Genomic DNA, 23,547 nt, shown 5'->3' with positions numbered 1-23,547 from the left:
AGAGTTTAAATATGAAACCTGCAGTCCACTGAAGTTTAAAATTCGCTTATCAACTTCGGTAATTTTCTGTACGATGCATACCGTGAGAGGCACGTCTATTTGCGTTCTCATTATCTTTTTTTTTTCTTCTTCTTCTTCTTCTTCTTTTGCTTCTTCTTTTTTCTCCTTCCACTTCTATACTTGTACAAAGCACGGAGCTGCTGCGCGCTTTAATTGTTTTTGGGCGAAATTTGAACTTGATAAATTAAAATTTAAATAAATGAAGTATAAAGTTAAAATTGCCGCCCCGAATTCCCATTCTATCAGTGGTTCTTCACATGAAATGGCCCATGCATGTGGCATGAAAAAGCCAAGCCTCCCGCCCCCGTCCTCTCCTAAGTTTTCATATCAGCCCATGTCACATAACTTAGCTGCATATTCCCATCAACCCGGGTCATTTCATATCGAAGCTTAAAAAGGCTATATAAAAGGGATTGAAATGTAGCGGGAAGCATGCAAGCAGTCTAGCGTGCTCGTCGTCGATTTAGACCAACGTAAAAAGGGAATCCTACTCAATTAAAGAATGATTGCTTTTAAAATCATCAATCGCGTCACCAATCTACTTGGAATCACTCGACCCCCCCCATTCAAGCGCGAGATTGCTGTCTTCACCGACGAAGGGGTTCCCAATGCCGATATATCTTATCACACCTTCCTTACTGAAGACAAGTTGCGTCTATCCCTCACCCGCTTCAGGCGTGGATCGGCCCAATGCAACAATGTCATTATTATCATGCACGGCCTAACTACCTCCAGCGACATGTTCATTATGCCGGAGCAGCCCGTCAACATCGTCAACTATTTCCTGGACAACGGGTACACCGATGTCTGGTGCGTGGACAATCGGATTTCGATGCGCTGGCCTTACAACCTCGAGGTTCACGAATACACCCTCGACCATATCGCCAAGTACGACAATCCGAAGATGGTCGAGACAGTTCGCCAAGTCGTTGGGCCCAACCCCAGTATTCATATCATCGCCCACTGTGTCAATGCCATGTCTATTTTAATGAGCGCTGCCGCCGGTACGTAAATTATCTTTTTGTCATCTCTGGTACACGTGAAAGATAAACATGTTTTCTTTTCTGATCTAGGCAACATTCCGGACGTTAGCAGTATCACCGTCAACTCGACAGGCCTTACCCCTCGTGTGACAACCGGCGCTTGGCTTAAGATCCAGGTGGCCCCCATTCTTGTTAACTTGTTGATGGAGCACATTTCCCCCAAATTCAGCCAAGAGAGAATGTACACCTTCCGCCGACTATTAGGAAATCTCGTGTCTCTCTTCCACTTGGAATGCGAAGTCCCAGAGTGCCATATGGTTTCCTTCATGTGGTCGGTTGGCTTCCCAGGAGTCTGGTTGCATAAGAACCTGGATCCCAAAACTCATGCTCGTACTGGTGATCTGTATGGCGCGACGTCTTACAAGTACGACTGGCACATCAGAAAATGCCTCAACGCGGGCAAGCTCATTAAGTGGGATCCAAAGGATAAGCAATTTGCGGATATGCCCAACGATTACCTTGATGCTGCCACCAACATTAATATCCCCGTTCTGCTAGTCACCGGGAAAGAAAACGGTGTATTCCCCGGATCTAACGAGACTCTTTACAATCACATGAAGGTTAGAGGCAAACAAAATTTCCAGCTCTATGTGTTCCCCGAATATGGCCACCAGGTAAGAACAGGAAACCTTTTTGCTTATACTTCAGATGAAAAAAGTCATTTGTTTTTCCCTCTGTTTTTGCTAATTTTCGATATATTTTATTTAAAAGGATGTCTTCATGGGCAATCGTGTGCACAAGGACATTTTCCCCATTATGAAGAGCTTCTTGGCCATGCAGAACTCTGAGAAAAACTTTGCTGCACGAAACGGCAAATTTGAAGAGTAATAGCATGGTACATTCATTTTTTTATTTATACTATTACATTTGTTGGAATAAATCGAGTGTAAATTGGGATGCATTTAATAAACGAACTCGATCTATTGACCCATATTCTCGTTTTATGAAAGTATATCCAGAGCATTGGTTAAAAAAAGTGAAATTTTTAATAAAATCATATTAGGCAATATGTATGCTCTACAGCAACAATCCTTTGGGACTATTAACTGCTCGAGTTGAGCTTGTTTTTCTGGACATTTGTTGAACATTCGCTATATTTTCACATTCTGTACACATAGCTTTAGAGCTTTGGTAATAACATAGGAATCGGCTTTGTTATTTTATCCAGGTAAGGTTGAGAGTCCGTTAACAAGTTTAAAGACTCTTGTGGACCGCTCCGAAGTTCACAAAAAAAAACTTTCTAGTGGCTGAAAACATAGGAAAACTTCCAAGTAAAATTCTATTTATGTTAGAGTGATCCTGCAGCATCTTGTTTTTTTGGGACTCCTTCTATTTCTCAATAGCCTTCATTGACGCCACGCTACCCAACTGTATGTTGCATAATTAAGCCCTATTCTTATCATCTTGGCAAGTTTTCTCACCTTATCTTTTAATTAGTTTGTCTTTCAAGATATTTTTGCCTATAGAAAAGCTGGTACGACTACAATTGGCGTTCTGTTCAAAGTTGTACTAATTAAAGTTCTCGGTGGATAAGTAAGCTGGGAAATATAACACCTCTATCTTTTTTTTTGTTTAATATGGGAAAAAAAAACATTAGGGCTGATATAACTCTTGCTTGGTCATGCTGCACTGTATAGGTTCATATTATAGTTCAGTTGAAAGTGGTTTGTGAATGGGAGTTTGTATTCGTAATTATACCAAATTGCTTAGCTTTTGATTATTAAGGGGGGACAATCTGATTTGAATAAGAATGTGTTTGGTTGTTATTTGTATATCACCACACTTTTTTATGAAAAATCCGGATCGACGTATATCCCTTGTCACAGAGAGCTTAAAGAATTAACTCGAATATATTTCTAATAATATTTAATTCATTCTTACAAATCTTGGAGCTAGTTTTCTAAGATTCTATTTCATTTTGGGAAAGTTGGCAGCTTTTATTATTGCCTTGAGCTTTCATATTCGTATGATGCCGTATCTGAAATCCTTGAATTCTAGGGGGAGAGAAATAAATATCAAGCACTATATCATTCGGTAATAACGAGTTTATATGTTAACCTTACGATTTACCGAGATTCAGGCTCTATTTTGATCAAGTCAGGAAACTACGAATTTTTCTTCACACTTCCACCATCTTATTCTCTTTTTATCAGCAAAAAAATATAACTTTTTAGTTTTTATCTTTTATTTTATGGTAATTTGTTTAGTTTATCAGGGAGCATTCAAGTTAGCCATTGTTGATAATCACGCTCTTCTAATATGAATGCATCTAAAACCATCATTCTATAGATATTTCGCATGTTCAGAAGATCATGATCATTCGAGGCTTTTACAATTCACACTTTATTCGACTTAAAGAAGGCAATAGGTGTTGAACCAATGAAAGCATGGAAGTAGTGGGATCTAGTCTAATTAGATGATTCAGATAGGGTAGCGTGACAAAAGCACCTCTTAGAGTAACACCGATATTAGAAAAAAGATAGTATATTTTCATTGTTATATCGCTCTATCCTTTCTTTACATTCTCTTACATAACCCTTTAACCATTTTATTGTTCAATACACCTTCATTAGCTGAGTCGCTTTTTTTTTTTGTTTTGAATGAATTTGGGCGCTCTTTCATAAAGATCCAATATTAATAATAATTTTAGTTGATGATAATCTTGATATAACTCTTAGCCTTATCAAATTTGCCAAGCAATATTAACATATTGAGTTATTTGATACAACTGATAGAATATCTATCTATTGATTTCTTTAGCTAAACCTCCGTATAAACTATATGTTGACAATTGCAATCCAAGCTTGAAATTTCTCTATAGAGCTCCTCTCCGATTTAGCGTATTGGAGAGTGCACTAATGCTATCAAAAAACGAACGGCAATCCATCAGCGTTTCGGGACAAATGCACAAATTTAAATTGAATAACATACGATGTGCCTGGTTATTTTGTTTAGCAGGACAAGCATATTGTTCGTTGTTCTGCATTTTACCTCCCTCTACAATAAGAGTCAAACAATCTAATACGTTCAAATTTAGCTCACCACTCCCTCGAATATCAGTATGAGAGTTCGCGCTTCATATCTTGTTTAGTCAGTCTTTTTCTCCGACAAATTTCCACTAATAATAAAGGAAATTATTAGTATAAATGCAAGTAGTACTGAAAACTTAGCATATATATAGTATAGTAAAGATCCACTCTTATAGAGAGACTGAATCTCCAATTACTTATCTAATCACCTGATATATACTCATATTAACAGCAGCAAATACCGCAGGAGCATAGTAACCAAATTATCCCACCAATACTTTAAATTTTAATCGAACCTGTAATACCAACATTAACTCAGAGAGTGAATACTTTTCCTGGTTTTTCGTTCTACACTATTGTACACGAAATTTTCGGTGTGCATGCACCGGTTTGGCTCTTAGATTTCAAGCAGGTTATTATATAAAACCAAACAGCAATAAGGCAGTTCCGTAGAAATCAATGTTTCCTCGTGTTAGTATCAAGAATGCTTAGGAGGAATCACCGTGGAACTCAATGCCCCATTGTCGATCATATTCATATCGGAACTGGAAATATCGGTTGTTGCCGACTACAGTTTCGCTGGATAGTATCTATTAACCTAAAGGCAAGTCTGATTTAGCTTCATTACGCTGAGTTTTACTAAAAGTCGGTATGCCATGGCCAAGGAGCAAAGGAACGTGCACAGAAATCGGTCGGCAACCGTCGTGGGCTTAATGCTCTGATCGTATATTCAACACCACTCTAGAAATGATATTGAAATCAAATCCAAATAGAATCCATCGTCGTACCATTATATCGAGAAATTGAGCACTCGCTATACAATATAAAAGAGAGTCCATCTGTAAGGTTGTTTATTAGATATCTCTTTTCAAATATAAATTGTTTTTGAATCCTGACCAATATGAAAAGTCTCTCCATCCTCGCGCTAATGGTTCTTACTTTTGCTGTATCCGCTCAAGAACAATCCCAGTTGAAGCAGACGAATTTGAGTGTTCAAGAAATCGCTGGTGATGAAAAAATGTATTTTGAGCGCGATATTCCAGCCCCTTCTAATTCCTGCCCGGGAGGCTTCAATCGTTGCTACAAAACATGTGTGAAAGGATGTCGTGGTAGGCCCGCCTTTTGCCCAACCGGATGCGCACTTATGTGTAAAAGTAGCTGCGAATAAACAGGCTACCCTCGTTGTTCTGTTCGAAGTATTTTTTGTTTAAATCAACGTCTAATAAAAAAAATACGCTAAGCCTGGTTTATTGCAAAAGCTTGCAAAAGATACACCGAATACATAAGCTATCGACCTACAGTAGCCGATCTAATTATGCACCTTGGCCATTCAAATTATGAAGCTGTGAAAGCACCACAGATTTGTCTTGTATTTCGGAGCAGCCTATAATTTTTACGGAAAACGCAGATAGTGCTGTTTATCCAAGAAAATAAACTCATACTACTTCTAAATTATGGATATATTATCCTGAAAATAATTGAATAGGTACAAATTTCGTTCTATTAATTTGCAATATCCCCTATCGAATCTCCAGCGATATTCTTTCACTATTATGCAGTAATAAGTTTTAACAGAAACTCCTCATTTCATTTCATGTTTAACATATAATTCAACGTACATCAAATTTTACTTGAGGGGAATAATTTATAGGAATTGTAGCACAATATTTGTAGATAAATTGGATAAATATAATTATATTTACATCGATTCAACTATAATTCCTCTGTTGGAACATCTTCCTCATCTTCTTCCTTCTGAATAGCGGGCAAAAATTCTTCCTCGGTCATACCAGTAATATGACAGAATAAATCCCTTGCTAGCTGTGTTGCTTGTTCTAGATCGAGACTCGGATCAGGATCAGGGCAGACCAAAATATCTTGTGGAAGAGAAGCAGCTGGACTACGAATGCATTGACGGAAATAAAATGAGAAGTGAATTCGAGGTATGTCTATTTAAATGAGCAGTTTATGAATAGAAGTGAGTCTCTCCATAGAGAAGTAAAGTCCAAGTTTGTTATTTAAACACCTTGTGGAGATTCATCAGTAGTCGAGGAGGGATTGATTAATGCATTTATCGCGGGCAGAAGCTCATCCTTAGCCTTTCCCCCGGAGGATTTCGCAAAGAAGTAGTATAAGCCTAGTATACACGAGTTAATATCCACGTCTCAGCCTCAGGTTCATTTTGAAAGTAATACATTTATCTTTCGGGCACACTTGGACACCAGACGCGAGACGTAGAGCAACAACAGTGTGCTGATTATCTACCGTACCGGGTGGGAAAACAAATTCGGACACCTCAGTTTCATCAGATGATTTATCGGTAATGACAATGGCCCGCGAAACAAATTCGCTATCAAGGTTAAGGGTTCTTAATAGTTAGAACATGGCTGCTCAAATAGATAAAAGAGCGACTCTAACTTTTTGCCAGGTGTTGATTTCCACTCCGAGGGTAGAAAATCCATTGAAGTAATCAAGTGTTTTGCTTTGAGCACTTGCTCATTATCTCCAACAACGCCAACGCGATACTCCTCTGTATCGGGGTCAATGAACAGCTTGCGTATCGGATGATTAAGGATATAAGTTCCTCCATGCACCGCACATAACCTATTCAATCATATATGATGGAGCTATGGTATCAAAGGTATTTATTAAGGGAAGTGTCATCAATTACCGACAAAAGCCTTGCACAATTTCACTGCTGCCCCCATAGAGCGGGCATATATAAGCACAATTGCCAAATCGTCCCACTGATTTCATGTACTGGGTGGTCCTTTTAATGCCTTCGCTAGTTTTCACTAAATGAATAACATCAATATCAAGATCGTAAAACAAAACGGGAACAATTAAAGAATATAGGTGTAGCTCACATTCATCTCTGTTATTGCTCCTTGCTATGGCATAGAGGATGGTATTTTTCATTGTTTCTTGCAGTGCAAATTTATTCTCGATGAATTTGTTCATAGGCTGGTCTTCATAACCTTCAAGTTCGAGTGACTCCTCAAGGGCGGCCTTAAGAAACTTCATGAGTCTCCGTTTGTCGACCAGACTGAGGTCGGTGTTGGTGAACACATCGTTTTTTGAAGATGGAACCTAAAAATTTGAAGGCACCCGTTTGTCACCTCAGCCGACAGATGCGCAGAAGCAATTTTAGTTATTACCTTGAAGAAAGTTTTCTTCTCAGAATCAAGTATAGATATACTCTCGAGCGCTTTAAACTCCAAGTACTTGCCAACACCAGAGCGAATCAGGGCCTCCACCATTTCTCCCGTACATTGCACGAGTTTTGGGCACAGATCTAACGCGTATTTTCGCGATTCATCTTTCAGCACCTCCAAGTCACCTTCACACTCTACATCTAAAAAATAATCGCACTGTGATCGTTGAAAATCGACATTTAGAGAGGAGGACAATTCGGCGGGCTCTGGTCCAGATTTTAGCATGGTAATAAGCTGCATCAATTCTTCGATCGTAACAGAGCTCCAATTGCCTCCATAATGTGCATTCTGATCCAGATGAAGCACGCGTTTTCCTTGATAAGCAAGTGCACTAAATTTGATTCAGAGACCAAAATGAATTAAAACAAACTTCATCATCCTATCCTAATCTAATCTCTACCCGGCAATTATGGACTCCACGAGCCCAGTTCCCAATACGATCGCGTCATATTCTGCCTCTTCAAGGAATGCCGACATTTTCGCTCGAGTCAGTTTATGTAATAAATCCAGTTTACAATAAGCTATGAATAAAATGCATAACTAAGCCACATATTGTTTTGCCACCATGGGGGCCTAACGCAAATGTTGAAAATTTCAATTGCAATACATCCAAAAATAAGGAGCGATTACTCAATAAACGAAAATAACATATCAGATGGATTCCTGGTTGTTTGGCTGGCCCTTGTGAACAATTTATCTCAAATAATATGACGTTTTGTGGCTATTGAATGAGTTTTATTGAATAATTACATGGTCTCTATCAAGCTTATTTTACTTGGGCTGGATCATGTCCTTGGGTTGCACCCATTTGTCGAAATTTTCAGCCTTCACGCCCAAGGCAATGGCCGCTTCTTTAAGCGTGGTTCCCTCCTTGTGAGCTTTCTTCGCAATGGCGGACGCGGCATCATATCCGATGTGAGGGTTCAATGCGGTGACAAGCATCAAGGATTCATGCAAGAGAGATTCGATTCTCTTTTCGTTAGCTTTGATGCCTACCACGCAGTTTTCGGTGAAGGAGGTGCAAGCATCACCGAGCAGGCGAACCGATTGCAACAAGTTCTTGATAAGGACAGGCTTAAACACATTGAGTTCAAAGTGCCCGTTCGAGCCAGCAACGCTGACCGCAGTGTGATTACCCATTACTTGTGCGCAAACCATGGTCATTGCCTCGCATTGGGTGGGGTTAACTTTGCCAGGCATGATACTACTTCCTGGCTCGTTTTCAGGAAGGCTGAGTTCGCCGAGACCACAGCGGGGGCCGGATCCGAGCAGGCGGATATCATTAGCAATCTTCATCAAAGAAACTGCAACTGTATTGAGAGCACCGCTTGCCTCAACGATGGCATCGTGAGCAGCAAGCGCTTCGAACTAGATGTATAATTAAAATTAATGATGTGCATCTGGATATCACGAGTTCGATCTGTATGGATTTATGGGAAAGAAATGCTTACTTTGTTGGGAGCGGTTTGGAACTTAAGCCCGGTGATCTTTGAGATCTCCTCGGCAACTTTTTCCGCAAATCCAATGCGGGTATTGATGCCCTACATTTCCAAGATAACGATAAATTAAATTCATTCAAAGCCATTCATCCTAATTTCCATCAGGATAGTATCGCCCTACCGTGCCAACAGCCGTGCCACCCTGGGCCAGATTGGACAATCTTGGCAGAGTGTTCTCAATGCGCTCGATACTATAGGTAAGTTGCTGTACGTATCCGGAAAACTCATGCCCTAGAGTCAGCGGGGTGGCATCTTGCAAATGAGTGCGACCAATCTTGATGATGTGGGAAAACTCCTCAGCCTTTTTATGAAGAGCATCGCGCAGTTGCCTGATCGCCGGGATAAGGTGGTGATTAATTTCAACCACGGCGGCAACGTGCATCGCGGTCGGGAAACTAGATATATGGCGAATTCAATTACACGTCATTGAACATTTGTATTCATTATCAAAAGATTTGGGATAAGTTTTACGCACGTATCATTCGAAGACTGGCTCATATTCACATGGTCATTCGGATGCACTGGTTTCTTGCTACCAAGCTCACCGCCCAGGATTTCAATGGCCCTATTTGCAATCACTTCATTGGCATTCATGTTTGTCTGGGTACCAGAGCCAGTCTGCCAGACCACCAGTGGGAAGTGGTCAATCAACTTCCCCGAGGCAACTTCGTCAGCGGCTTGAATAATCGCCTGACCAATTTTGGAGTCAAGTCCATAGGTCATATTAGCAGTTGCGGCGGCCTTTTTCACCACTCCAAAGGCTTTGATAAGTGGCTCGGGCATACGCTCACGCTCCCCACCAATCTTGAAGTTTTGAAGAGATCTTAATTAAATAAGAAAAATGTCAGATTATCTCCGCATTTGCGCTCCCAGAAAATCCTCAATTCAATTCATCATGCTTACCGTTGAGTCTGCGCGCCCCAGTACTTGTCGGCAGGGACTTGCAGCTCACCGAAAGTATCACGTTCAACTCTGAATTTTTGCTATGGATGAAGCAAAGGTTAATTGAACGCCAGAGATGCAAAAATATGGGAAATGGATATTAACCATGATAGAGGCAGAAACACTGAATAGTCGCGTCTGTTGTCCAACCTAGAAAGAGACTCTCGTAAGGGTATTTATCACCACAGAATTATTTCCCCTAAAAAATTCTCACCGGAACGCGCGAGGCAAACTTAAAAGCGTTCAACATTAGAGTCAGTTTTTTTTGGTCTCGAACCCCTTGCTCTAAAAGCGGTCGAAAACAAAACGAGCGGCAGAAATCGGGAAAAAAGTGACGCAGCAAAGCCGTCCCTAGAATTTAATCAGACCATTTCTACTAGATTCCACGCAATATTAAAATTGAATGTCTCGACAAAAATGGAGGATTTATTTATATACTTCCAAGGTAAAAAGCAAATAAGATTAGAAGAAGAAGAGGTAGAAAAGATAGGTTACAGGAAGAATCTGCATTTTTCTTTTTTCGACTTTACACAACAGAATAGCGTCCAACTGCGGATCCGGCACCTTGCCGTGCCTCCTGCTCCATCGCAGCAATGGTCGCTTCGGTCAAGATTCGTCTAACTTCATTCTTGGCTAGCTCCACCATCATCTCAGTATCACCTTCAATAACCAAATATAGCTTTCGCTCTCCCGGTCCAGGTTGCTTTCCAGGGGGGAAATAAGTCCCACGAGTTGTGATGGCCGCCCCTGTGTCCTCTGTGATTTGGGATATTGTTTCTTTATTGTTAATACGCCAGCGCGCCTTCTGTGGGTAGTCGTTGATTTCAACCTCGTAGCAGAACGATTTTCCTTCGCCCTCGGCCTTCTCGCCCAATTTTCCAGCGGCCTGCGTGGCTCCCGCAGCGAAGCGGGAATTGATTTCAGAAAGGATATCTTTCGCTTGGCCTTGCTTGCTCTTATCGGCTACAAGGGCACTGATGCGTGCCGCAGCCTCCTGTGCAGCCTTGAGCGCCTGACGAGCAGAAGGATCCTTAGTATCTACTTTCACCGCAGGCAAAACAGGCTCGGTCTTCTTGACTAGTTTCGCTTCGAATGGCACCACTTCATCTCCTTCGAGCTCGCCTGTTTCCTCGTCACTCTCTTGGTCGGACACGTCGCCTCCATGAGTCCTACGCTGCAGTTTCTTGAGAGTATCACGCTCTTTCTCCAGTTTTTCCAGCCCTTTTCCACCGAAGCCTGATCCTGCTGCCCGTGCCGACCCAGCCTTGATTTTCTCTTGGAACCCATTGACTAGATTCTGTAGCTCCTCAGGTATTGGCTGTTTACTCATTCGCAGCGCTTTCAAGATATCCATCGCATAGCGATCTTGCTCTGGAGTGATAAATGTGTATGCTATACCCTTGTTACCCGCACGACCAGTGCGACCGCAACGATGCACATAGTCTTCCATATGATTGGGGCATTCATAGTTTATCACGAGGCCAAGCTTTTTGACATCGAGGCCACGCGCTGCAACTGAAGTAGCTATTAGAATGTTGAAAATGCTATTCTTGAAGTCACGAATTGTGCTATCACGATCAGCTTGATCCTAATGGAGAAAAAAAAAACCCCAGTTAATCAAAGTGTATTAAAAAACGCAATAATACTATTTACCTTTCCTCCGTGTATGGACATGCAAAAATATCCTCTCCGCATCAAATCTCCTAGTAAGTTATCTGCTGCCTCTTGACGATCCACAAAGATAAGGGTCAACTCATCAGGATGCTTATGATAAGTCTCGCCCAAAATCTCCAATAAACGCAAGAATTTTTTGTCATCCTCGATCACCTCCACCACCTGTTGAACGTCGTCCGATACCACGCTGCGGCCGCCTACTGTGATTTCAAGTGGGCGGCGGAGAATCTTTCGTGCAAGCGCCTCCATTTGTCTTGGAAAAGTAGCTGAGAATAAAACGGTTTGTCGGTCGGGGCGTACATTATTAACAATTCGCATCACTTGCGGTTCGAAACCCATATCAAACATGCGGTCGGCCTCATCCAATACTAGATAAGTGCATCGACGTAAATTGGTTACACGCCCAGAGTTAGCGCAAAGGAGGTCGATCATTCGCCCAGGGGTACAGACTACAATTTCCGCTCCACGCTTGAGTTCGGCAATTTGATCTTTAATAGGAGAGCCACCATAAGCACAGACAGCCTATTATATGGGAAAATCGTATTAGTATGGGTTCACGAAAGTTTTGCATGAATGCGTCATGATTAGCTTACCCTCAGACCAAGGATCTTTAGGAACAGCTTGCACTCTTTATGAATTTGCACAGCTAGTTCGCGCGTTGGCGTCATGATAACTGCGATCGGACCCTCTCCTGGTTCAAGAAAGCGCTGGTCCATTATATGACGAAACATGGGTAATAAGAACGCGATAGTTTTCCCCGAGCCTGTCTTTGCGACGCCAATCACATCACGACCGTTCATGATAGCAGGAATTGCCTGAGCTTGGATAGGGGTTGGTTTTACGAAGTTAAGTTTTCTGATCACCTCAAGACTGAAAAAAAAAAACAAGCATTAGAAATCGTGAATATGAGAGCTTCAGCGAAAAAAAAGGAAATGACTATTTACCATCCAGCGGGCATTCCAGCATGGGTCCATTTTTTGATTGGTTTTGGACAGTCAACCCCACGGATTTTAATTCCATCTAGTTCAATACGCAAAAGGTCGACCTGATCTGGAGTCATCTCTTGCAGTTCAGGATGTTCAATATAGAAATCCTTACGAAACGGTTCGTATTTGATTTGTGAATGATCAACAATAGCGAGATCTTTTTTCTTGACCTTTTTTGATGCCAATCTGAATATAAAGAAAAAACAAAAAAGAGTGGTTAGGATGAACGTAGCAAACATGAATTAGCACTAGACTTACGCTAAGATGTCTTCTGGATCCGAAGTCTCTTCCTCATTTTCCTCGTCCTCGTTTACCCGTCCATTTGCCCGCCCACTCCTTCCTTTTCCATGTAAAAGCTCTAACCGCTGGGCATCCTGTTTGTTTAATTCGGCCACTTCAGCGTTTACTCCCACCATGAAAGCATCAAGAGGATCAACTTCATCCTCGTCTTCCACCATTTTATTAGAAGTAGACTCACTTTTATGCTCATCATCAAAGTCTATTGCTGAAGCCAGGTTTTTGCCTGAGCTAGCGCTAAAAAGTCGCTTGGGTCCTGAATTGCGTATGTGATTCTCTTTAGGAGATTCGCCTGAGATGCTACACTTACGTTTAGATGAAGGCGATCTCGATCGGGATCTTGCGCGTTTTGTCATGATCTGAATCTAAAGGAGCTGGGGAATGGTCCACACTTGAGCTCTTCAAGGGATGAAAGAAACAAAAATGTTGTGTTGAATGCTAAGCCACGGAAAGGGGGCGGCGTATAAAGTAACCTAACCCGTTATAACCTAACCTAGGATCCAAAAAACTGGTTCCAAAATTCTTCCCATGATTAAACTAAGGATAGGGAATACAAGAAGGCAAATTCCCAAATTAATGAAAATATGATTTGGATATTATAAAATAAAATAAACGACTAAGCAGTAATATATTAATTACATCTTATCGATGGAACGGCCATCTTCTTCCCAACCATTGGGGTTGCTCTTCGTGCTGCTTTTTCCCAGAGCGCAGCCCTGGGGCTGGTTGCGAGCCCACGCAGGGTCTTCCTCCCCTTCTTCCGCGTTTGACATTCGTGAGGTTAGTATCGAAGTCTATGGATCCGACAGAGCCTAATCGCGATATAATAGGAAGGCAAAGAAGATCGTGAGAAAGCTGGTAGGGGCGAAGCGGATGGTCGCCGCTTCAATGGATGTGAGAAGAAGAAGAAGAAGAAGAACTCTAAAGCAAAAATCCACGTGAACACAACGAACAGCGCGAGAGAAAAAGCTGCTTTGTAGCGTAATCCTGTAGAGTGGATCAGTCCTCCCTCAACTGCGGCCATCTTTTCGGGGTCTCCGAACTCTAAAAACCGCTGCTTCCTGTTGCCAGAGCTCCCCTCCTCTCCCAACCCTTCCCCTTTTTTCCGTGACTCCCCCCTGTTATATAGTTCCGCCAACGGATCATCGGCCTTTTGTTTCATTTTCTTCTGATTCCTTCATTTCATTTCTTCCTCAAGGCCTACCCTCACGCAAACACACACACACACACACACATATATATATATATATATCTATACATATATCTATATCTCTACCTTTATATTTATATATTTATATATATATATATCCTCTATTTACATAAAGAGTTACGCGTTACGCTTTCCAACACGACCGTGTAATGCAATAGCCCATTGCGTAGCTATATTATTCTAAAACAATGAGCGTGACTGAAACATACCATGGCTTTGTTGAAACAACACAAGATACTCTTCTTATTTTCGAGGCATGTCGAAGAGGATTGCTTCCCCGCGTCTGTAGGCGATTGCACGAAAAAGAGCGGCGGCTAATCCGATCGGGAACGGTGTTTGTTTTTGATGAGCGTGAATCCGGGATAAAGCGCTGGACGGACGGGCTTGTGTGGAGCCCCTCTCGTATCCTTGGCAATTTTCTGCTCTATCGCGAGCTGGATAAGAGAAATGGCCAGGGGAAGCGCGAGCTGCTCTCGCTGGCCCAGCGGCCCCCCGCCGTGTCCCTTATGGAGGAGACGTGCGCCGAGAGGGAGAGGCAGCTCGTTGGCTCGCTCACAAACTCATACCATTTCAAAAAGAACGGGCTTATCAAGAAGACTATCTCAATCGTGGTGCACGGCGTATGCCAACACCTGGTGTCCTATTACACCATCGAGGACGTCATCAGCGGTCGGTTACGCACGCCTTCTTCTGTGCCCGAGCTTGCGAGTCTGGAGATATCGCCCGAACTCTTGCTGAAGCAAAACTTTCGAGTTCCCCCCTTAAGCGATCCTTCGTCGCCCACCTCCGCGGGAAGCCTCTATTCTTCCTACCATGATCAACCCCTCGGCACCCACCCCATCCCCCAGCAATCCTCCTCGACGCCCGTACTCACACACCCTTCGATGTATTCCTCCGAGTTTTCCGCCGAAAATAAGTACGACGCGAACGGGCGAAACGAGTTCGATCAGCGCGCTCTAGACTTTTACTATCGCACCCAGGGGTACACCACCCCGTCCGCCTCGCAGGATATACCAAACCGCGGCTACTCCCGCCCCACCTCCGCCTTCACCAGCTACCCACGTCAGCACACCACTGCAAGCATGCAGTTTGCGTTCGGCTCGCCCTCAAAAGATCTGACCGGAGGTGGGGGCGGCAAAGAATGGAATGGCGATTCGTTCTCATTTCTCAGTGGGGCATATCAATACCAGGTGGCAGGCGATAACCGATGGGCAACAACCAGCATGGAAACCCCAACCACCTCCACTTCTGCGTCATCGTCGTCTGCGTCAGCTTCGATGGCTTCAGTTGGCATCCCCGTGTATCCCTCCCACACATTTTCAGACACTTAATGTTTTCTCGTTGTATCGAAAAGAAAAAATAACTATATTCTTATTGTAATTTTCTACTTATACACCATCTATTGTGCGACACTTGCCCTCCCTTGTTTGCTTGCTTAGCCCAATCGTGTTTTATTATTGTAAATTTTTATTCACATCAATAAGAAAATCGCCTGCGCCTCACCAGACTGCTCCACTGCTCTGTAAACAAGTAGAGATCGTTTAGGGTTCGGAGCAGAGGGGGAAAAAAACCAAATCATTCATAGATAATAAATTATGTTCACACAGCTGTTAGGACACTGCCGGCGGTTACTGGTACCAGCTGGATCTTCAGGTAAGATCCACTTGATCCTCCAGGACCTTTCTGCTTTTACTAATCCGACGATCGACTCTCTTTAGCACCCTCCCAATGGATACGCTCATTCCACACCACTCCGATCGCACACGCGAGTCGTCGCGCCAAACGTCTCAAGCAAGCTAACTTGGCCAAGCGTGCTGCCCGTAAAGCCGCATGGGAGGCCTCGAAGCCATCGCCTATCATTTCCAAAGAGACCGCTTTCATCCGTTCGCTCTCCACACCTACTGCTGGCAAACTACAGCATTTCATTACCCCCGAAGAGGAAAAATTAGTGATCGAAATGGCGCCACAGGCTATCTCCAGCACAAAAGTGACCATAGCATCGCCAGAAGAAGCACTACGGCGAGAGAAGGAAAAGGCAGAAATGGTGAGGAGGATTGTTTCATTAGAGACTGCCAATGCGAAGGCCGAAAATTTGTACAGGATTCAAAAGGCAATTGAATGGTTCCAGCTGAAAGAAGGGGACACCGGCAGTCCAGAGGTTCAAGGTGATTATATTAGGACTATACTCTGCCCATCTTTCTCCATGGTTTTATTAATTCATTTTCTGAAACATCAGCCGCTGTACTCACCGTCAGAATTCTGAACCTTCATGAACACTTACAGCAACACCGTAAAGATAAACACAACTATCGTGCACTTCGTAGCATGGTACACCAGCGTGCCAAGTTATTGAGATATCTAAAACGTCAAAGTCTCGAGCGATACTTCACATGTCTCCGTGAGCTAGGACTCGACCAGCGTGCAGTAGAAGGGGAAATTGTTGTTTAATGGTTAATAAAATAAAAGCATTTATCGGATATAGATTGTATGATTTTGATCATGGACATATTGTCAAAAAACAAGCATTTGGATTGTAGCTCAACATAAAAGAATTCTATTTAAACAATATATTTAGACAAGTACAATATTATTTTACTTTTCCTTCTAAAAAGTCTTTTGCCTCGTTGATCTTGCTAGCAAGATAAGGGGAGCCACCACGATCTGGGTGGTTAAGGAGCATAATGCGGCGGTGAGCTTCCTTCAAGCGATCCTTGTTTAATTGGGATTCACTAGACAGCCATCAAACCAGTTAATCAATGTGTTTTGTTATCCTTCCATGGACATCAGATCTAGTAATCCTACCGTAAGCCAAGGATGAGTGCTGCTTCTCGTTTGTTCATCTTAGGATCAAATCCACCTTTGTAATAATTCTGCAAGCGTGGTGTAACCGGCCTCTTTTGGAACTCTTTGAATGCGATGACTGCATAGCGTCCAGCGGTCGCTGCTGCTGCGACACCAACACCAATTATAAAGGGTGTTGCCTGTAATATACCAAAGGGATCGGGTTAGCAAACATAATTGAGACAGCACTGCCTATGACATCAATAAAGATCAGTATGTACCATGACGAGATTAGTATTAATTAAATGGTGTGGATCGATTCTTGAAAAACAATGAAGTAAACGGAGTGCCGAGAAAGATTATTGATTTGTGACTTGTGTGTGGCTTGGGAGATCTTCTGAGTTTTTCGATCGCACCTTATATTATTTGAAACAAATACGCCATGAGAGCTGCTTTCTCTTTAGCGAACAGCCCTTATTTTAACTACCCTCGAAAATGAATGTTTTCAAGAAAATTAAAGATAAAGTAGAGCAAAAGGTGAAGAAGTCGGATAAAAATGAAGACGCCTCCCAGGATGATTCCATTTCTCCCGCTCTCCTTTCTTCCAGCACCGAAGGCCCCAGTGGCAAAGAAATATTAGCTCAGAATCTCCCCGATGCAACAGAAGAAAAACCTTTGGAGCGAGTTCAAGGTGACGAGTACGGGCTAGTGACTCCTCTTCCAGAGCCCAACGTTATTAATGGACGCTCATGGATATGTGGCCCTCTTCTTCGCTATGAAAATGTCCTCAATAATGTATGGCGCGGCTCAGTGCTTATGGTTGAGAAAACAGAAGAGTCGGACGTGCCCGTGCTAGAATGGTGGTTTGAGGGTGGGAGGGAACAAGAGAAAGGACGCGTGACTGGCGAAGCCATCGATAACTACGAGGGACACGTGTTTTGGAGATTCGGGTTAGAAATACCACTTGACCAAGATGACCAGTGTGTCGGTTATAGCATATGTGGGGGGCCAAAGAACACTTGGTAACCATTATCCATCAATCAGTTTTTCGGTCATGTTTAATTAATATCTACCCTTTTTTAGGTTTCTTCCTGGAATCAATCAGAAATACAGGTGGATGTTCTTCAGGTGATTTTTTTTAATTTTTTTTTTAGGCTGGCGCAAATATTCACATTATAACTGGTGTGCTTATGTTCTTATTCTATTGTTATTAGCTGCAATGGCTATTCCCAAAGTGTTCAAGACCAATCGCTTTGGGGTGGACATGACCCACTATGGAATGACTTTTTTAAAAAACACTCTGAGCAGCCTTATCATTTGATGGTGGGAGGGGGCGACCAGGTATATGCCTTTTATACGCTACGCTAAATTTTAAACGACCTTCTGACCAATCCTTTACACTAGATTTACTGCGACTCCATCCTCAAGGAACCGGTCATGATTGAAGAATGGCTTGAAAAGGGTGACCGAAAGGTTCGGCGTAATACGGCTATGTCTGAACGGCTGTACCGTGGAATGCAAGCCTATTACTTCCGGCATTATTGTCGCCATTTCGCTCAGGGTTTATATGCTCATGCTCTCGCTCAAATTCCCTCAGTTAACATGTGGGATGGTAATTATTTTCGGCACAACGCGTAAAAAATAACTCTTTTGAGAGGACTACCCTCCAATTTGGATTCTTTTATTTTTAGATCATGATATTATCGATGGGTTTGGATCCTATCCTGAAAGTTTGCAAATGTCTGAGATAATGCAAAGAATTGGGAAGGTAGCAGAGCGTTTCTATCTGCTCTTTCAACATCATACAACGGAAGATCTGGCACCACAGCATGGATTTTATAGCACGGGACGCGGGCACCACCTTCTCACCAGCCTCGGTCCTCAAGTACTATTGCTTGGCTTGGACGCCCGTGCGGAGCGGACAAAAATATCTGTTTGCTCACCCAGTACGTACGACGCAACCTTTATCAAGCTCTATGAAGAGACACCGCCAGACACACAACATTTATTCGTCCTTATTGGTGTACCTATTGTGTATCCGCGATTGAATTTTGCAGAAAATATGATGGAGAGTGCAAAGGCGCTGAAGAATCTAAGCATACTTACGGGACAACGAACTGGTGTGTTTGAGAGCGTAGTGAATAAACTGAATGCAGATCCAGAGCTTTTAGATGATCTCTCAGGTAATCATCTTCTTTATCCATCCATTATAGAGCTATTGATATATATCTATACCAATGATATAATATGATTTAGATCACTGGACCGCCGGTCCCCATAAGGAAGAGCGTAAAGGATTTATTGAGAAGCTGCAGCTCTATGCACGTGAAAAGAATGTTCGGGTCACCTTCATTAGTGGGGATGTTCACTGTGCATCGGTCGGAAAACTACACAGCAAGGCAACCGTCGAGGAACAGCAAGACCCGAACACTATGTACCAGATAATCTCCTCCGCGATAGTGAACATGTAACTATGTCTAACTAAATTCGCTCCATATGAATGAAGAGCTGAGCCATACTTCCTTGTATTTAGCCCTCCACCAGACGGATTAATTCAAGTCCTCCATATGCGTGCTAAGACCTATACTCTTAACGATTTTACCGTTGAGGACTCAGTTGATCTGTTTGAGCTCGACGTCGACGAAGTACGGCATAAAAAAACGAAACTCTACAACCGTCGAAACTACGCCACCTTTAATCAAGGAGACGACGGTGCATTCATCGTCAACATATGCATCGAGAGAGACAGAGACAAAGGCTATCGCGACACTAAGCCCTATACTGTGGTTGTGCCTCGATTAATGGCGTGACACCCTCCTTGTTTGTAGCTATAATTTGATACTTTTGCTTGTATAATCAACAGTGCTGGACATGTAAAAATTGTTCCGAATAAATCCTCATCTTGCGGGGAAATTGGATCTTCCATCTTAAACACTTTGCTGACGTCAACCATCTCTCTATCATTTTTGTCTTATTTTTTTATTTTCGCGCCTGGCAACCCAACTCGTGAAAAGTTCCATCTGTTCCTTTTTGCCTTTGTTCGATTTTAATTAAAACACTGAACGAAAAATATTTTATACAAATTACAGAATTGAGCATCTTCAATTTATCATAATTCAAGATTTTAATAATGGCTAACCGGGGCGATCTTGGAGATGTTGACGCATGGATTACGCATCTTATGGACTGCAAACAGTTGGCTGAAGCAGATGTGAAGCGATTGTGCGATAAGGTAATTGATTATGGTGATGGGGCAGCATGATGAGCTAATCTAAGCTGTATTCAAACCTCAGGCCCGAGAGATTCTGATGGAGGAATCGAATGTACAGCCTGTTCGCTGCCCCGTAACAGTATGCGGTGATATCCATGGGCAATTCCATGATCTGATGGAGCTTTTCCGCATCGGGGGCAATACCCCAGATACCAACTATCTCTTCATGGGTGACTACGTAGATCGTGGCTATTACTCGGTTGAAACGGTGACTCTCTTGGTGGCGCTGAAAGTGCGCTACCCCGATCGCATTACGATTCTTCGTGGAAACCACGAATCCCGCCAGATTACTCAGGTGTATGGGTTTTACGACGAATGTCTTCGCAAATACGGAAACGCCAATGTGTGGAAATACTTCACAGACTTGTTTGATTACCTTCCCCTTACCGCTTTGATAGAGAACCAAATATTCTGCTTGCATGGAGGTCTCTCCCCATCCATCGACACGCTCGACCAAATCCGCGCTCTCGATCGGATTCAGGAGGTGCCTCATGAAGGCCCCATGTGTGACCTACTATGGTCCGATCCCGACGATCGATGTGGGTGGGGGATTTCGCCGCGTGGCGCTGGATATACTTTTGGACAGGATATTTCGGAAGCATTTAATCATAACAACGGGCTGACGCTGATTGCCCGGGCCCATCAACTCGTGATGGAGGTAAATTAATCCGCTGGGCCCTTCGCCCGGCTAGATTTCCTGAAATCTCCCGTCCTTAATGCATTGCTATTCATTCAGGGCTATAATTGGAGTCAAGATCGCAACGTTGTCACCATCTTCTCTGCACCCAACTATTGCTATCGATGTGGTAACCAGGCTGCAATCATGGAACTAGACGAGCATATGAAATACACTTTCCTTCAGTATGATCCCGCTCCGCGGCGCGGAGAACCGCATGTGTCCCGACGGACGCCGGACTATTTGTAAATAGAATATTTATAGACCCACATGCGCATTTTGCTTATAAATACCCTTCTCTCTCCTCCTTATATAGCCTTTAATCAGTCGATAACCGGGCGTCAATGAGGATTTATTTTTCAGGAGTTCGGACAATGCATAAAAGGGGGCGCTATAATGAATGATTTATTTTGCCTATTAAAAATCTTTTTTTTTTTCACCATTGATATAAAACTTTTTATACTGCTTTTTTTTTTCTCTTTCTCTTCCTCATGATGGCAATTTTTAGTTCTTTTGTTTTTTTTTTTTGTTGTGTCGGTTAAAAATATATAATATTGCTATTAAAAAGACAAACACTTATTCCAGACGGAAATCGGGAAAAGCATAGATAAGGAGTTATCATTACACAGAGTAGGCGAGAAATAGGAAAGAGAATATTCGAAACAAGAAAAAAAGAAAAATAAATAGAAGCACAGCAAAAAAAAAGTTTGGAATCATAAAATTTCACAAATTTTGTCAACTCATATAAATCTTTAGAAGGAACATAAAAAAAAATGTTAGATCAAAAATAATCATTTCTTAGACTGCGCCAGCGATGTTTCTTGTTCGGAGTTTTGGTCGTGTCCACACCTTGACTCGGCCCTTACGATCTGTCGTCACTACCGCATCCTCTCGGAAATGCAGCTCCACAACGGGATCGCTATGAATGCTCTTGGCCATGACGGGCTGTAGCATCGCAACTTCAGTCTTGGGCAATACCGGATGTACAATGTTCACGATTGGGTCATGCTGTTTTGCCACACCACTGTTGCTATTTTCCTGCACTATCCTGCGAAGCGATGTGTTGGCGGAGGCACCAGTGAGCGTCGATGCCAGACTTGATCTGCGTTGCGAGTGATGCCCTCCCTTGGGCTTATGTAGCGCGCTCACTGAAAAATCCCATAGCAGCAGCTTCGTGTCTTCCCCAACACTTCCAAATCGGTAGTTCCGTTCATCGCAGCGCCAAGGATCGAAGGCGACACTTGTTACCCACGACGCATGTCCTTGGCATCGTGCAACAATACGTTGTTCACGAAACGCCCAAATCGTGACCAAGTCATCTTGGCCTCCGGTTAGAATATAGCGCCCATCCGGAGACCAAGCGACACATGAGAGACCTCCAAAGTAGGATCGATACGTATCATGCAAGCGCTCAGAAAGAAACTCGATGACACGAAGGCAGCCGTCAACTCCCACGACAGCAACATGCTGGCAATCGGGAGAAAATGCGAATGCTAATCATATAATAAGTTGTTAATCAGACTCAATCTCTGGTAATAAAAATAACGCCGCTTACCAGTAATCGGTTTTGTGCTCACGAACCAGTGTGAAACTGGGTTGTATTTGCTATTTTTCGCGGGTCTAGTTACGTGAAAACAGTCGGGGGATGAAGGCGGAGATGGCGTAAAAGCTTGATCATCGCGGTCTTTATCATAGATAACTATGCTGCCATCTTGGTGCGCCGCCATAAACAGATTCTCAGAGCCTGGCATCCATTTCACGCTAACAACTGGGCTGTTATTAATGACACCCTAATAACAAAGTCAGAACAGAATTAGAAGCCATGGCTCAACTTTCGTATTGCGGGAATCCGTTGTTTCATGTCAAGTCTGTTCAAAATAACTCACCGCCTTATTCAATCGTACGTATTTCATACAAAGAGGATCAAACCAAATGAGGTCGCTCGAGGAAAACCCAATAACAATATCTAGGTGATCGTACCCACGGGTCAGCAGGTTAGCATCATGGCAAGTAGGGTGGGCAACGGCGAAGTCTATACGAGAAATGGTCTCCTAGTATATTGACAAATACCGTGTAAATGCAGGGGAAGTGGAGTATCCATTCTTCGTTAATACACAGCACGCAAGATAACGCACCTGAGGTTTAGTCATCAAGTCAGCCCAATAGAAACTTTTCGATAAATTATAGAATAGGTAGGTGTTCTCGTTCGTCTTGCTCGCAAGAATACGTGCCAAGCTTGGATGAGTGTCGATGCGAGAGACAAAGCTCGAATTAGTTTTAGTGATGTTGTTCTTGGGTTTTTTTCGGCGCCCCGAGCCAAACGAAAAGAAACTCGAATCTTCATTCCTCCCACTAGAGCTCCCGCCCGATTCGGGAATAGGCTTTGGCGCACTGGTAGCAGTAGAGGTGTGAGGTTGGTCATCATCCCCTTCAGATTCTCCGGCCGCTACTTGTTCTGTCGACATAGAGACAAGACTTTCTCCACTGCTTTGACGTGTATCGTTGGGAGCGGTATCCTTGTATTTTATATTAACCAGTGATAAATGAGTACCGTGGGTCGTCTGAATGTCAGCATGAAAAATATCATGCTTCAGCGTATAATCACCCTCCGGCGAGGTGAACTCAACGCATTCGGCAGTTGCAGAAGAAAAATTAGCACCACTATGGTTTGCCATCCAAGAAGAAAAAGAGAAGAAAATGCGACAAGTACAAAAGATCCAGAGAAAACGATGTAAGGTATTAAAATTATGACTACTTTTGATGCACAAGGAAAAAAAAAGTTTATATATATAAAATGTAATCGCTTACTATTTAGTGTCGGGGTATCGTAAAGAAAATAAATAAATAACTTCTAGTCAAGCTCT

General features: G+C 42.8%; 11 protein-coding genes across 11 annotated transcripts; 6 read left to right on the top strand and 5 right to left on the bottom strand.

Annotated features, from left to right (window-relative positions):
* Positions 1–562: 562 nt before the first annotated feature.
* Positions 563–1,931, top strand: VTP21DRAFT_1489 (uncharacterized protein; the record flags this gene model as incomplete). The annotated part of the gene is made up of 3 exons (XM_069391581.1): positions 563–1,064; positions 1,134–1,717; positions 1,815–1,931. The coding sequence occupies 3 exons, from the start codon at positions 563–565 to the stop codon at positions 1,929–1,931; spliced, it is 1,203 nt and encodes a 400-aa protein (XP_069251610.1).
* Positions 1,932–5,845: 3,914 nt separating this feature from the next.
* On the bottom strand, positions 5,846–7,824 carry VTP21DRAFT_1488 (uncharacterized protein; the record flags this gene model as incomplete). Its single annotated transcript, XM_069391580.1, has 8 exons — positions 5,846–6,081; positions 6,159–6,269; positions 6,328–6,482; positions 6,551–6,736; positions 6,804–6,927; positions 7,000–7,222; positions 7,291–7,678; positions 7,748–7,824. The coding sequence occupies 8 exons, from the start codon at positions 7,822–7,824 to the stop codon at positions 5,846–5,848; spliced, it is 1,500 nt and encodes a 499-aa protein (XP_069251609.1).
* A 294-nt stretch (positions 7,825–8,118) lies between these two features.
* Positions 8,119–10,038, bottom strand: VTP21DRAFT_1487 (uncharacterized protein; the record flags this gene model as incomplete). Its single annotated transcript, XM_069391579.1, has 7 exons — positions 8,119–8,715; positions 8,799–8,888; positions 8,968–9,241; positions 9,322–9,669; positions 9,750–9,829; positions 9,894–9,938; positions 10,003–10,038. The coding sequence occupies 7 exons, from the start codon at positions 10,036–10,038 to the stop codon at positions 8,119–8,121; spliced, it is 1,470 nt and encodes a 489-aa protein (XP_069251608.1).
* A 276-nt stretch (positions 10,039–10,314) lies between these two features.
* Positions 10,315–13,101, bottom strand: VTP21DRAFT_1486 (uncharacterized protein; the record flags this gene model as incomplete). Its single annotated transcript, XM_069391578.1, has 5 exons — positions 10,315–11,376; positions 11,442–11,984; positions 12,056–12,332; positions 12,407–12,634; positions 12,707–13,101. The coding sequence occupies 5 exons, from the start codon at positions 13,099–13,101 to the stop codon at positions 10,315–10,317; spliced, it is 2,505 nt and encodes an 834-aa protein (XP_069251607.1).
* A 292-nt stretch (positions 13,102–13,393) lies between these two features.
* Positions 13,394–13,725, top strand: VTP21DRAFT_1485 (uncharacterized protein; the record flags this gene model as incomplete). Its single annotated transcript, XM_069391577.1, has 2 exons — positions 13,394–13,525; positions 13,576–13,725. 2 exons carry the CDS (start codon positions 13,394–13,396, stop codon positions 13,723–13,725), a joined length of 282 nt encoding a protein of 93 aa, XP_069251606.1.
* A 418-nt stretch (positions 13,726–14,143) lies between these two features.
* On the top strand, positions 14,144–15,286 carry VTP21DRAFT_1484 (uncharacterized protein; the record flags this gene model as incomplete). Its single annotated transcript, XM_069391576.1, has 1 exon — positions 14,144–15,286. One exon carries the CDS (start codon positions 14,144–14,146, stop codon positions 15,284–15,286), a length of 1,143 nt encoding a protein of 380 aa, XP_069251605.1.
* A 264-nt stretch (positions 15,287–15,550) lies between these two features.
* Positions 15,551–16,403, top strand: VTP21DRAFT_1483 (mitochondrial 37S ribosomal protein uS15m; the record flags this gene model as incomplete). Its single annotated transcript, XM_069391575.1, has 3 exons — positions 15,551–15,608; positions 15,674–16,120; positions 16,192–16,403. The coding sequence occupies 3 exons, from the start codon at positions 15,551–15,553 to the stop codon at positions 16,401–16,403; spliced, it is 717 nt and encodes a 238-aa protein (XP_069251604.1).
* Positions 16,404–16,542: 139 nt separating this feature from the next.
* Positions 16,543–17,020, bottom strand: VTP21DRAFT_1482 (uncharacterized protein; the record flags this gene model as incomplete). The annotated part of the gene is made up of 3 exons (XM_069391574.1): positions 16,543–16,684; positions 16,758–16,936; positions 17,018–17,020. 3 exons carry the CDS (start codon positions 17,018–17,020, stop codon positions 16,543–16,545), a joined length of 324 nt encoding a protein of 107 aa, XP_069251603.1.
* Positions 17,021–17,231: 211 nt separating this feature from the next.
* VTP21DRAFT_1481 (uncharacterized protein) lies at positions 17,232–19,546 on the top strand (the record flags this gene model as incomplete). Its single annotated transcript, XM_069391573.1, has 7 exons — positions 17,232–17,758; positions 17,820–17,864; positions 17,951–18,077; positions 18,141–18,348; positions 18,428–18,919; positions 18,993–19,203; positions 19,270–19,546. The coding sequence occupies 7 exons, from the start codon at positions 17,232–17,234 to the stop codon at positions 19,544–19,546; spliced, it is 1,887 nt and encodes a 628-aa protein (XP_069251602.1).
* Positions 19,547–19,866: 320 nt separating this feature from the next.
* On the top strand, positions 19,867–21,006 carry VTP21DRAFT_1480 (uncharacterized protein; the record flags this gene model as incomplete). Its single annotated transcript, XM_069391572.1, has 4 exons — positions 19,867–19,968; positions 20,030–20,665; positions 20,744–20,928; positions 21,000–21,006. 4 exons carry the CDS (start codon positions 19,867–19,869, stop codon positions 21,004–21,006), a joined length of 930 nt encoding a protein of 309 aa, XP_069251601.1.
* Positions 21,007–21,481: 475 nt separating this feature from the next.
* Positions 21,482–23,358, bottom strand: VTP21DRAFT_1479 (uncharacterized protein; the record flags this gene model as incomplete). Its single annotated transcript, XM_069391570.1, has 4 exons — positions 21,482–22,176; positions 22,239–22,473; positions 22,570–22,734; positions 22,819–23,358. The coding sequence occupies 4 exons, from the start codon at positions 23,356–23,358 to the stop codon at positions 21,482–21,484; spliced, it is 1,635 nt and encodes a 544-aa protein (XP_069251600.1).
* Positions 23,359–23,547: the final 189 nt, after the last annotated feature.

The sequence above is a fragment of the Calcarisporiella thermophila genome (assembly GCF_041956535.1).
Source record: "Calcarisporiella thermophila strain CBS 279.70 unplaced genomic scaffold VTP21scaffold_11, whole genome shotgun sequence".
Classification (NCBI taxonomy): Eukaryota; Fungi; Calcarisporiellomycota; class Calcarisporiellomycetes; order Calcarisporiellales; family Calcarisporiellaceae; genus Calcarisporiella; species Calcarisporiella thermophila.
The sequence above is the reverse complement of the archived record's forward strand: the minus strand, read 5'-3'. Positions and strand labels throughout refer to the sequence as shown.